Genomic DNA, 14,057 nt, shown 5'->3' on the forward strand with positions numbered 1-14,057 from the left:
GTTATGCTGTTACATATAGACCTGCCAGAGGTGCATGTTGATCACTGACACAACTACTGTTTATGGACTGTTCCTTTGTTGTTCATCTTAACAGAGCTACATCTTTCTGGTTTATCTGCATGGAGCTGTGGAGATAATCCAACACTGAATAATTTATAAAGCCACGTTGTGACTATGTATGCTGTAAAAAGCACTACATGAATAAACTTTGACTTTTGGGCCCTATTATTAGGTACTGAACACATTCAAAGACAGGCCTATCAATTTCTAAACAGACAAGAGTCTGATATAACAATTAGCGTTCGATAAGGCCCAAACAAGACACTTTTAATAGAATGCCTGCTAGCACACCTATGTGTACTTACTTATGTCAGTACTTATTATAGTACTGACTTATTATTAAGTATTAAAGTGCTAACAAAGCGCCAGGAGTGATTATATGAAAACTGTGTAGGGACTATTATTTTGACAGTTTACCTCGCTCTTGTTGCCAAGTGTAACAGCATATGTTAGCTTCTTGTTCGGAAAATGTGCAATGAGAGCAACGTAGAGATGTAAAGATAGCTAACGCTAGCTGGACCAAAGCAGGTCGTGATTTTTTGGGATTCAACAAGAATGTTTTGCTCGTTTGCGTGTATATTAACTACAAGGCAAAGATCTATTTTTGGTTTGAGGCATACACTTTTCGTGTAGTCCTTTGCTTTCAAACTGGTTACTTAAGTTAATTAACCTAGCTAACGTTAACTAAACTTAGCTAACCTAGCTAAACTACTGCACTATTTGAGGAGCAGCAAGCTAGCCCGCGCTAACGAGTTTGGCTTCAAACTAATAGGCTGTATGAAGAAGCTAGGTAGCTAAATACGTTTATTTTGGTGTCGACTGTTGCAGTTAATGTTTTGTGTACATACCACATTTAAAATCTCAAAACATTTAAATTAACTGTTAATTTACCTAGCCCCCTTTCTGAGGTTAGTCTGTGTGGTTAGTTAACTACCTACCCACCTATTTTAGCTAGGAGTGTTCTGACTTCAACAAGATTAATTTAGCTAACTAGCAAACAAGCTAGGATATCTGAGAAGTTCGTTCAAAACGTGCTTGTGGTTTAGTTATAAATAGCGAAACATGATAGTTTTAAGGGTAGCTGGATAGCTACCTATAGAATATATATATCTGATGATTGCATCGAAGATTTCTATTTCTGCTTTAATATATCCAGCTATCTACATTCCATTGTTGACGCTTACTGTGCTCACAAGTAAGCTAAATAAACTAAATACCAAACAACGTATCTAACCAGTTAGTCAATTATCTAGGGTTAGGCAGGTTTAGTAGCTAACGCTATGTTGCTGTTGGCTACTGTGCGGACTAGCCACACGAGCAAGAAATTATAAACTGCACTTTTCATGTCGTTATAAACATATTTAAAACAGAAAACATCTCCAACATTGTTAGGGTTTCTCCGTTCGAAGCTATTTTGTTTTGAATCATTTCATCAAGCGTTCTGAAGTGGAATATCGCCCTGTAACTGAAGTTGTTTTGTTTCTACACCTGGAGATAATCAATCCTTGCCTGGATTACAGGTGAATGCATTTTACATATTTACAAAACCTCACTGATTAGGTTTTCAGTCTATGTTAACTTGATGGACAATCCGTAAGTAATTATAGTGACAGCTCCTCTAGGACATCCTATTTGAAACGAAACAAGAACTACTGGATGAAACACGACACTGAAGTTAAGTTACTTATTCGCAGCTTCTTATTCAGTGGCTGAAATTGGTTCCTTATTCATAAGTGTGTTCACGATACATATTTGCAGCACACTTTATGATTTACAGACACAGATGAGCTAAATGAAGAAGTGATCATAAATTTGTTAACACTCGATTGTTTTTCATTCTGATATTGTGAATGTAAAAATTAGATTCAAATATAAAACATTTATTTTGTAAAATATTTATTTCAGTTAATTCCAAGGCTCACGATGAGAAACACAATAAATTCTTAACAAATTCATGATCACATTTTCATTTAGCTCATCGCGAGGCAAATATACGTCATGAACACCCCTTTATGAATAAGGAATCAAACGAAGCAGGTGCTAATATGTAACTAACTTCAGCGTCGTGGATGAAACGTACTTAGACTAGTTATATGAGGAGATGGTATGGATCCCTGATTGTCGTTGTACCTTTGTGAAACCCTCAGCTAACCATATTATAAATTGCCATCCTGTTTGAACAGTAAATGAAAACTGGACCCAGATTCCGCACAACAGTCAACTAGACCTGTGTATGTTTCATGTACGCTCATATTTTAATCTTTTTTTTTTAACCGACATAGCAAGCTAGTTAACGTCTCATCTGCGTTTCAATGCGTTTTAGTACTGGCTAATGTTAGTAGGTAAATTAACAAAATGAGTCGCCGTACACCCTCCCACTGCATGTCAGAACAGTTTAGGAAAAATATGTGGTTTTGCTATAGAACTGTTAAAACAGTTATTAATATTTCAGAACAGTCAAAGCTCGGATAAAATTATACTGTAAATGTGTTGACCTTTTGTATTTATTAGACTTTCGCCAACTTTGAACATTAATCGGTCCTAAAAATGTCGAGGTACTTGCCTCATGTCTTAATAGAATGATATAGGATATTGAGAAATGCAACGCATATGCCTTATTTTTTATCATTCAACTGAATTTAAAAAGGTTAATGCGCTATATTTAGCCTCTTTCGCGAGTTGGATCCTCGTCAAAGAGACAGTTGACACTGACACTGAGATGTCAAATATCCTATTAACTAGCACTTATCTCTGCTGGCCTAATAGACACCTGCCGCCAACATTCTCTCACCTCAGTCACCAAATCAGCATATTTCACTATTTTCCTTTTGAATATTTAATCAACCGCATCCTCCAATAGAATTGTTAACTCTATAACATAGCTGCAGTTTGTGGTGGGTTGAAATGAAACCTATGCTACTGCTCTATAAACTTTATTTTCTGAGTATATCTGACACCATATCTGGCATCAGTGTAGTTAATGGGCAAAGACAGAACCTCTATTTGCTTATTATCATATAAACATGCAGAGCTAAGAACCTGTTAAAAATTACACAACATAATTAACAACTAGAGTCTTCATCTACCCAATGACCAGTTTTGCAGGGTTGGAGCGACACAAAGTTGCTTTAAGCAAAAATTTAATTTGCGTCACATTCATCACCCATATTTCTCAACAGGTGATCCTCTGCTTCTCTAAATTCTCTAATCTGAGCCATTGGGTGCATATCATAACGGTTTATCCTTGTTTCCTTTCCATGCCTCCTTTCCTCACGTCTTAGCTCTGCTCCTCTCTCTGAGGAAACAAGGAAAGCATGTGAGGACAAAGGTATCAGCGCTAAATGGATTTACAAATTGAGATCTCCTTATTCACTCTATGGTCACTTTCATGTGACATCAATTGTTGATGTGATCTACAGCTGTATCATCTGTCACTGGACATTTATGGATCTCCTAATAGCCAAAGGTGTTATTTTAATCACACACCTGCCTTGTGGTTCTGTTGCATCACAAAATGCATGCTGCATTGATAGTTTTAGTCTGAAAACATGCACGCATAACAGGATTCATTTACAAATGTGCACATTGAAAGTGAAAACTTGAATGGGACAAATAAAAGATCAGTATGAAATACAAATAAAACATGGAAATGCAACATAAGATGTCAGGATGTAGAACAGAGGAACCGAGGATGCAGCGATTAGACTTACGAGATACACCTATTGTTCCTGTTTTCTTTGTGAGATTGCTGTTCTTGCAGTGCTTCCTCTTTATGAATAAAACTAATAATCATTTGCCTTTTCTCTGGCATTGCAGCCTTACTAAACACTTTCCATGAATCACCTGACTCAATCCCTATCTTCCACCTTTGCACCTGCACTACAGTTACTTAAGAGAAGATTGGGGGATAAGGATGTGATATGTAACTGTAACAGCTCACAGATTGCTTTATCCTTGCTTAATCAGCTCATGATAAGATCATCTAAATTTCTCAGAAGTAGCTCCACCTCCCCTCTCCCATACTATGCCACACTACTTAGACAGCACAGTACCCCTAGCCACTTCCTTATTCATAATCTTCTAGACTCTTTATTTTTGTAATTACAACTTCATAAACCATCAGAGGACACCTAATACAAGGAAGCAAGCCACACTGTAGATACCTCAATTTCAATTCAAATAGCAAAAATGACTTACCAGCCCCACAACTTGCTGTTTATGGTTCAGTACTGCTTTATATCAGCTACCTGAAATCCCTGCCTTTTAAACTGATGTGTCAATTAACTTATTTACTTTCAAATATTCAGACAGTTTCTGAATGATCACACTAAAGAAAATCTTGTTGTCCAAATTAAGGTTTATAGGTCTAAACTGCTCAATATCCACAGCATCTTTCTCATTTGGTATAAGAATACTCCCTGCTTTTTGCCACTATGGCATAATCTGTTTCTTCCACACTCTGACCAACATACTCCATAAAAATTCAAAACATCAGATGCGTTTTTATACGGAACCCCATTAGGCCCTGCTGCAGAACCTGTCTTTGCATGATGCAACAAGTCTTGCACCTCACTCCAGTTTGGGTTGATATCTATTTGCTATTCTCTTAACCAGTATTTATAATTTATTTTATATTGTAGGCTATAATTTGCTTCAAATAGTACTGAAATACAAAAATGTAAAAATTAATCTGAAATGTGCATCACATCAACAGTGATCCCTAATGCAACACACAGGAAGCTTTAAACTGCTTAGCTATAAATTCTGTTGAAATTATGTAAAATAAGACATATGCTGCACTCCATATTGTAGTTCATTCTATTACAAATTTAGCCATGTTCAACTTTTTGAAGTTCAATGTTGGCAAATGTCTAGCCAGAATGAAATGTCAAATAGCAAGCTAACTTTATACTGGTGTATCATCATCGTCAGGTATTGCTGTCAAATACCTCATCATGATGTCCTTTAAATATCATAACTTATAAAATATATCAGTCATGAAGAAAAGTAGTAGGCAAATATTTCCGGCAAATAAACCTGTAGAAAAGTTTTTAAAACAATTTTATAACTAAGAAATAGTTTGGCTTGTGCTCATTAACATAAACTGAATGGCTACTTTATTAGAGACACCTGCCCTTTCACAATTGAAGCTTTCTTCTATGGAAATCAGACACATGATCCAGGCATGCAGTATAAAATGAGGTCAGCAAGTTGTCCATGGATCAGTTTCATTGTGAATCTACATTAGAATGGGGCAATTTAGTGATTTGAGCAACTTCAAATGAGGCATGTTCATTGGTGCTAGATTGGAGAGGGCCAGTATTTCAAAAACTTGATCCTTGTTGGGTTTTCTTGTGTAATAGTGCTGAGAGTATACAGAGAATGGTGTAATCTGGGAAAATGTCCAGCAAAAGAAGATCCTGCGGACTTCAACAATTCATACACGAAAGGGGACAGAAGAGAATGGGTTCTATATTCATAGATTGGTTCCAGGAGGATGACAGGAGGTTTTCCTTGTTTCCCTGGCCTTCACAGTCCCCAGATCTTAATCCTATAGATCATCTCTGGGACGAAGTAAAACAGGCCTTGCAGAACGTGTCAGTCCTTTCATCTAATTTGCGGCAACTGCAAGAAGCTACCCTGTGTGCATGGGCCAAGAGTCCTGCAAAATGATTTCAACACCTAGTGGAATCTAAGGCGTAATAAATTGCTGTGGTACTGAAGCCCAAATGAGTTCCAATGCAATACTAGATGGGTGTATCTAATAAAGTGACCATTCAAAGTATATTGATGTGGTGGGGTTAAAAATTGTAATCAAAATATTTGAGTTGACTTTTCCAGTTACATTGTATTTTTGGGTAACACAGATTTACATTTAGGAGCTAGTTTCTGGTAGAAGAATAGACACTTTGCATTTTAAACTAAAATGTGAGTTTATCCAGTGAGCAGTAAGGCTTAGCAATGACATTGGGCAAACATCTGAACTCCAAATCTCAGTAGTCAAATGGATTGCAGTCACATCTTGTAGATGGACAGAAAATTGTAAAGCTCCGGTATAGCTTTGTGTGAAATGGAATTGCTCGTATAAAGTAAATTTGAAATGGATAATCCATTACAGAGACATTATTATGTTTTCAGCCTGCTAAAAGGTTTCTCCCATGTCTCCTACTGACTGTTCAAATGTGCTTGTTTTAAATTTTTTCCGGAGAAGAATGGACTACTATAGGATAATGTTGGCCTAATGATTAAACATATCGCAAAGCTATAGTGTGAAGCAATTACCTCAGGGGGAGGATTCATATATTGTGGATATATGCATAAAGTGTAAAACTGGGGGGTTGAATATGCAAGTCAAGCATATTAGCCATTTATCACTTTTTACTTCCCCCACCTGTTCACCCACCTGTTCACAATTTTAGGTCAATCAAAAGTTGGCAAGCAACATAAAATACAAAGTACAGGTGGAAGACACATTAATGTTGAGTCTAACAGGAACAGGAGTGTCTGGTTTTGTCTTATTGAAATGGTGGCAACCCTTATTAGTAAGCTGTGCTGTTAATTCTAACTTTTTATTAGTTTTCTTGGACAATTGGTATAAATACATATTCCCACCTAAGAATTTTCTGTGTGTGTACAAGAATGGATATATATCATAACTGTGTGTCAAGGCTATACTATAGCCTATTTAGCTGAGTGTGAATGTTTCACAACTAAACATCATTGTCACACAATATAGCTCTCTGTCATGCTTAATGAGTGAAGTCAGACTTTGATGTAATTGTTGTTGCAGCTAAAATATTCCATACATTTAGCTATCTAAGGGCTGTTTGGTTATATATCTGGCTAACAAATCCTACATACATAAACTTAGAGAGTCTAGTCCTTAATTAATTTGCCATTTAATTCTACTGTCATCTAAATGCTGGCTGCCAATACTAATTACTCCAATGTGGTAAAACTTGTCTTGGATCAAGAGTATGTTTAATTATAATTATTAATTGTAAAAGTAAAACTTACTACCAAGCATATTCATAAGAAACATGGAATTTTGAATGCTTGATGCTGTCAAATGCAACAGTCCTTTCCACATAGACATTGGCTAGCTCATACACTGTATGCAGCTCATACATCATATGCACTACATACAACATACACTATATAGCATATAGTGTACAGCATATGCACTAGTGAATAATATGGACAAAAGGGCACCTACACATTACACTTACATGAGCTTTTATGACATTCCATTATAAATCCATAGGCATTAATATGAATTTGGTCCCCCCTTTGCAGCTATAACAGCTTTCACTCTTATGGGAAGGTTTTCTACAAGTTTTGGAGTGTGTCTGTGGGAATTTTTGCTCATTCTTCCAGAAGAGCATTTGTGAGTTCAGACCCTGATGTTGGATGTGGGGGCCTGGCTCGCAATCTTCGTTCTATTCATCCCAAAGGTGTTCAGAGGGGTTGAGGTCCAGGCTCTGTGTGCCAGTCAAATTCTTAAAGCCTCTATAGTGCGGTTATAGCCTAGCTTGCTTAAATACATGTGGAGCAAATTCCAAACAATCTTGCAATTAGAGCATATTTTCTGGCTTGGGCAGTGACAAAGATGATATGTGCAGTATGATATAAGCTGTTGAGTACACATCAAGATGCATTACCCTGCATTACCATTCACACTACAGATGTAATGTGACCTGATGTGGACCTTTGTCACTGGCAATTTTCATTCTAGGTTTTCCTCCCAAAATGAGGGCCAAAGTGTTTCTTCCAAAGCAGAAAACAAAACAAAAATATTAGTGCTTGAAAAGAGTCCTTGAAAGTCTTGGAAAATTCCAAGACATCTGAATACATTTGTATGGGGTCTTCCCCTTGCAATTCAGCAGCACACTACTGGTCAAGAAATGTGTGTAGGCAATGCTTAAAGGCTGTATATAGATGTAAATACATTCACATTAAGGCATTGTGCATTTTGTTTTGTTTTGTCATGGTTATTGCTTTCAATCCAAAGAAATTGTCATTGCCACTGTGAAATTACTTATGGACTACACTGTATGAAAGGATATGTTTGCTTTTATAATAAACTATTTTGGTATTTATTGTTTTCTGTTTTGTCAGGGACCTGGATCCTGGTCTTATCCTCAGCAAACCACAAATGCGAGGGAATGTGAAGCTCTTACTTAATTGGAGTCTTAGGAACAGGGAAATCATCTAGTGACCTCTACAGGCTCACAGTGTGGACCTAAATTCCAAGTGATTTTTTAGAAGTGTAGACAGGAATGTTTGCAGCAGTTGAGCATGGCCCTGTTCTCTATAGTGACTCCAACATCCTCTGCTTGTCATGGAAGGGCTGTGTGCCCAAGCATGAGAAAGATAAGCCATTGTGTAGGAGGAGGTACTATGAAGAAGGCTGGCTGGCCACTGGGAATGGGAGAGGTGTGGTAGGGGTTACCTTCACCTCTAGCCACTGCAAGAGGGATTGTATCACTCCACAGCGCATCAACTTCAATCTGAGAGGACATAACAGCGAGGTGAGAATTCTTGAAATAGATTTATACCTTTTGCTTACTTTTTTTTATAAGTGAAGTTCCCATGGCACTGATAATGTGATGTTTGTTCTAAATACAGCCTTATTTAAGTTAATAAAACATTTATCTGTGCTTACAAGGATTAATTATGAGTGTACACTGTGCCATTCCTGGTGTCACTGTTCAAATGTAATACTACACTAAGGAAAATACCCTCATTAAGAGATAGTGGATAAAGCACTAGTATACTGTGTTTCCACCTAAAGCTCTGTTGTGTCAATACTATTGTCTTTGGCTTCTCTTCCATATGTTTGGTCTTGAAAGCATTACTTTTGCTGCAGCAGTTTTCTTGAATTTGTTTCCCCTATATTTGCTGTAATCATTGATGGACAGAAACAAAGTACATGTACTTGGTACCTGTACTGTAGTGCAGTCTTCAATTAGTTTAACTATATTGTAGTGTCTCTGTTTTTGGGAACTTTTTACTTTCACTCCACTACATTTCACAGTTGAAAATCTTTTTGCTTCACTACATCTATACAACTATCATTACTTTTTGAGTGAAAAGAAATTTTAGAAATAATGTACAATGATAATGCAATAATGATGCACTTTCAAACTGAATGACACAACTTAGAGCATGCATTTTAATTGACTCAATTTCTTTAAAATATTTAAATGCTTAAAGAACACAAGACACAAAAGCAGAGTGTGGCTCTGAAGACCCTGAATTACTTAATCCTTCAAGATTTCATTTTAGAATTTGTTAACACTTATAGGTATGCATATTTTTAACTCTAGCCAGTTAGCTCATGTTTTTAAGTAATGTAATCTATTGCCAAACAGTTAGCCAAACTTTGGACAAAAACACATGAAATTGCTTTAGAGAGAGATTGCCCCCTTATCTCTTATGACACTAGTGAGAGACTGTATTAGGTGATGGAAGATATCCAGAGGCACTCATGAACATTCCAACTGCAACAGAGCACTGAGTTCCCTTAGATTGTGTGTTTATGGATCAGGACGGTGAACCTGACAAACCAAGAGTTCCCAGATGCGCTCCACTGGATTGAGATTGGTGAGTTAGCAGGCCAGGGAAGGACACCAAAATCACTGCTGTGCTTCTTAAAGCACTCATGCACCACCCTTGCATAGTGAGTTGGGCAATTTTCCTGTTGCTAGATACCATCAGGGATGAATGTCAACATGTATGGTTGCCAACACTAAGATTGCCAAGTACCTTTTGGCATTCAGAGACTCATAAAGTGATATTAGGGTCCAAGATCATGCCAGGAAAACATCCCCCAGAGCTGTACTCTGCCACCACAATACTGCATTTGGCCCACAGTTGACTCTTGGAGGCAGTTCTTGTGTGTTTGGTGCCCAATGCACTACACTACCCAGGATTCATCCATGAAGGCAATGTTTTCCAATCCTGGAGGTGATGTTGATGAACCTTGGTTAACATTGGTGTCTTAACCATGCATGTGATTCACAGGCCCAGACATAACAGCTTTTGCTCCGTGGTGATCCCTTACATTTTCCTTGCTGCTCCAGTATTCATTACAGAGGTTAACTGGTCCACTGCGGCGTGTAGATTGCTCTGTACCACTTGCTGGAGTTGGTTCCCTCTGACATCAATGGACTGTGGGGCACCCTTGTTATACTGTTAGGAGGCACTTAATGTTCAAAAAGTCCATCCTAGGCACACGTTCAGTATGCAGCTCTAGAACATAGAGGTTACTGAGATTGCTACCACCCTTTGCTCGGTACCCTATGATCACACCCTTGTGGAGTTCATTGCATCCTCTGCTCATGACAATCATTTTGCACACTGGAACAACTAAGTGCTAGTGCTTGCAGATTCATATGTGCATCAAATATATACACAGTCATATGAGAAAATTCAGAGCACACCTAGTTGGTAATGAAGTTGGCCTGAGATAGATAGATAGAGAGAGAGAGAGAGAGAGAGAGAGAGAGAGTGAGAGAGAGAGCTATATCTTAATAATTAAAAAAATTAAATAATATTTAAGTGGTGTGTGTGTATATATTGCTGAGCTCCAACATAACACTAACACCACCTGCCTAATATTGTGTAGGTCCCAGCTCTGTTCCATCAAGGCATGGACTCCACAAGACCTCTGAAGGTGTCCTGTGGTATCTGGTACCAAGATGTGAGCAGCACAACCTTTAAGTACATCAGATTGCAAGGTGGGGTCTCCATGGATCAGATTTGTTTTTTCAGCAGAATACCATATATGCTCAATTAGATTGAGATCTGGAGAATTTGGAGACGAAGTCAACACCTTGAACCCATTTGTCATGTTCCTCAATCCATTTCTGAACAATTTTTGCAGTGTGACAGGGCAGATTATTGTTATAAAAGAGGCCAGTGTCATTAGGGAATACCATTGCCATGACGGGGTGTACTTAGTCTGCAACAATATTTAAGTATGTTATGTGCTAAAGAAACATCTACGTCAGTGCCAAGATCCAAGGTTTCCCAGCATAACCTTTCCCTAAACATCACACTGACTTTGCCGGCTTCCTTTCTTCCCATAGTACATCGTGGTGCCATGTCTTCCCACATGCCTAGCTGTCCATATGATGTAAAAGAAAATGTGATTCATCAAATCAGACCACCACATATTGCTTCATGGTCCAGTTCTGATGCTCTTGTGCCCATTCTAGGTTGTGGACAGGGCACTCTGACCAGTCTGCACAGCCCTATGCCCTGTGTGTTCTGACACCTTTCTTTCATAGCCAGCATTAATTCTTCAGGAATTTGTGCTATAGTAGCTCTTCTTTGGGATTGGACCAGTATCCACGTGCATCACTGAGCCTTGGGCACCCTTGACCCTGTTGCTGATTCACCTGTTGTCCTTCTTTGGACCACTTTTGGTAGATACTTTTATGCATACTGAAGACAATCCACAAGACATGCTGTTTTGGAGATGCCTCATCTATCATCTAGCCGTCTCAATTTGGCCTTTGTCAGAGTTACTCAGATCCTTACACTTGCCAGTTTTTATGACTTCAAACATCAACATCAAGAGCTGACTGTTCAATTGCTGCCTCGTATATCCTATCCTTGACAGGCGTTATTGTGATGATATAATGTTATTCACTTATATATAAATCTAAAGAAAACTTGAATTTGTTAGTGTTAGCTAACATTATCTTACACTGACCAGTTTAGCAGCTGAAAACAAGTGGAGCAGTGTATTCCACAAGATACCCACATTGGAACCAACAGACCTCCATATACAAAGATAGTTCAGAAATCAACAATTCTTAAAATAATTACCATTATTCACAGGTTATGCTAATGTATTTTACTAAGTCTCTTTTTTGTTAATAATTTGGTATCTGATTAGTTACTAGTTAATTAGTTGATTTATTATTTATATTATTAGATAATATTAGTTAATATCTATTTATTTGTATATAGTTAGTTAATATATTCGTTATTTTGTTAAGATTTTGGCATCTGATTAGTTTAATCTTACACTGATTAATTTTATAGCCTCAGTGCCCTGCTTTAAACTTCTGTTAGGACTTTGTTAGCTTTTTTGTGCATGACCTGATGCTGTAGTGACATAGATTTACCCAAGAAACTGCATTCAGTGGCTGATTCAGTCCAATGATTTTTGTTCTCCTAAATGTATAAAAGGGCTGCAATTCCTACACATTCAAACTGACATAGATGTATGTGCTGTAAAAATTAGACAGATAGTTTACACTCATTATTTTTCAGCCATTTTTCAGGTCTGCTTGAGTATATGAGCACCTAAATAGCAACCATAGCTGGCCTCTGTCCAAATATTTACATACTTCTCTGTGTAAAACAGTAATGGTGCTAAAACACAGCCTTGTGGAACAGTGTATCTTTGATAATTTATTGCTTACCTTTACAAACCACTAGTGTTAAGCAACTTATTTTAATCTCACACTTTGTTTGGATTTTTGGGGTTTTTCTTTTGTTTTCAATACATTCATTTCCCAGACATTAACCTATATTTAACAAAATATTGAACACTTGCATTCAGAGCAACAACAAATTAATAACAGCACAGTACTCTGCTCATCTATGACCAAGAACAGAAATAGGTAAGTAATATTATACCAAGAAACCTTTTGGTCTTTTTTTCTTTCTTTGAGACAAGTGCAATTAGTTTTGTTATTCTATACCAGCCATGTTGGATTCTCTTCTTTGCCATTCTTTGGACACATGCATTTGTTTTTGTTGTGAGGACTGTCCTGGTGTTGAAAGATTTGTAGCAGTGGTCTGTGGGTTGTGATACTCTTGCAGGAGAGCCAGCGTCATAACCTACAATGTGTAAACAATCAAGCTTGATCTCAACTAGGAGAGTCTTACGACATTTTAGCTTATCTTGCTGTCAGATGCTACACTCAGATCCATTAGCAAGACAGATCAGTATATTTGTTAATTAACTAGTATAACTTTTCCACTAGATTAAAATGTTATGAACTTGGCTACAGGTTCAGCAGCGAAGGAAGGTTTGAAACATGCTGCAGTCAGAGAACTGGCTGAGATCAAGGTTAGGTTTCTTGATCAGAGGTTTATAACCTTTAGCACTTTTAGTAGAAAATAAATAAAATTAAAAAAATTAAATAATTAACAGAAGTTCTGATTATTTCACTTGGACTAAATTCTTAGATGTAGAGTTAAAGAGTGTATAGTGGGTATAGAAAGAATGTTTATTAAAAAACAACAGCCAAATATTGTGATTTATCATCAAGGCTCTTGAAATGGATTTTATAGGACTTGTCAACTTTCAGTAGACCTGGCCACCAAAGCAGCCCAGCTTCACCCTTCAATGTTTGCCCTCTTTTGAAATTATTCCCAAAGCCCCTCCCTCCAACGACATGAATCCTGAGCACTACCTAGCTTACCCTTCTTTGTACAGTACTACATGTGCATGCAAAATCACTGAAAGCAAGGGAGGGCCACCTTATTGTAGAAAATGTTGTAGAGTGGGTAATACAGCAGACCATGCTGAAATGTATGGATACTAACTACAGAGCACAAGACAGTCATGGAGTCCTTCCCCACAGCATCTTTTCTAAGCATATCTATCAGGATGTAAGAAAGGTTCAGGCTATGTGCTATTTAAAAAATGTTGCATTCAATTTTTAGGCACATATGTGTATCTTGTTTTTCAAAAGATTACATTAAAAAGAAATCACCAGGTCTGCCAAAGTTGGTGTGGAATTACATACACTCTATTGTCAAAAGTATTTGCTCGTCTGCCTTCGCACGCCTATGAATTTGAGTGACATCCCAATCTTAATCCATAGGGTTTAATATGATGTTGGCCCTCCCTTTGCAGCTATAACAGCTTCAATTGTTCTTTGAAGGCTTTCTGTAAGGTTTAGGAGTGTGTTTATGGTAGTTTTTGACCATTCTTCCAGAAGCACATTTGTGAGGTCAGATACTGATGT

General features: G+C 37.5%; 1 protein-coding gene across 1 annotated transcript in view; it reads left to right on the forward strand.

Moving 5' to 3' along the window:
• The first annotated feature begins 522 nt into the window (after positions 1–522).
• The window catches only part of LOC113592158 (tubby-related protein 4-like), a 31,864-nt gene continuing 18,329 nt past the window's right edge, over positions 523–14,057 (forward strand). Inside the window, exons 1-2 of the mRNA XM_027032921.3 lie at positions 523–1,580; positions 8,179–8,591. Of these exons, the coding sequence (XP_026888722.2) occupies positions 8,340–8,591 (252 nt within the window). The 5' untranslated portion in view covers positions 523–1,580; positions 8,179–8,339. The remainder of the gene's footprint in view (positions 1,581–8,178; positions 8,592–14,057) is intronic.

Source organism: Electrophorus electricus, chromosome 4, assembly GCF_041902795.1.
Source record: "Electrophorus electricus isolate QZ-2024a chromosome 4, ASM4190279v1, whole genome shotgun sequence".
NCBI lineage: Eukaryota > Metazoa > Chordata > Actinopteri > Gymnotiformes > Gymnotidae > Electrophorus > Electrophorus electricus.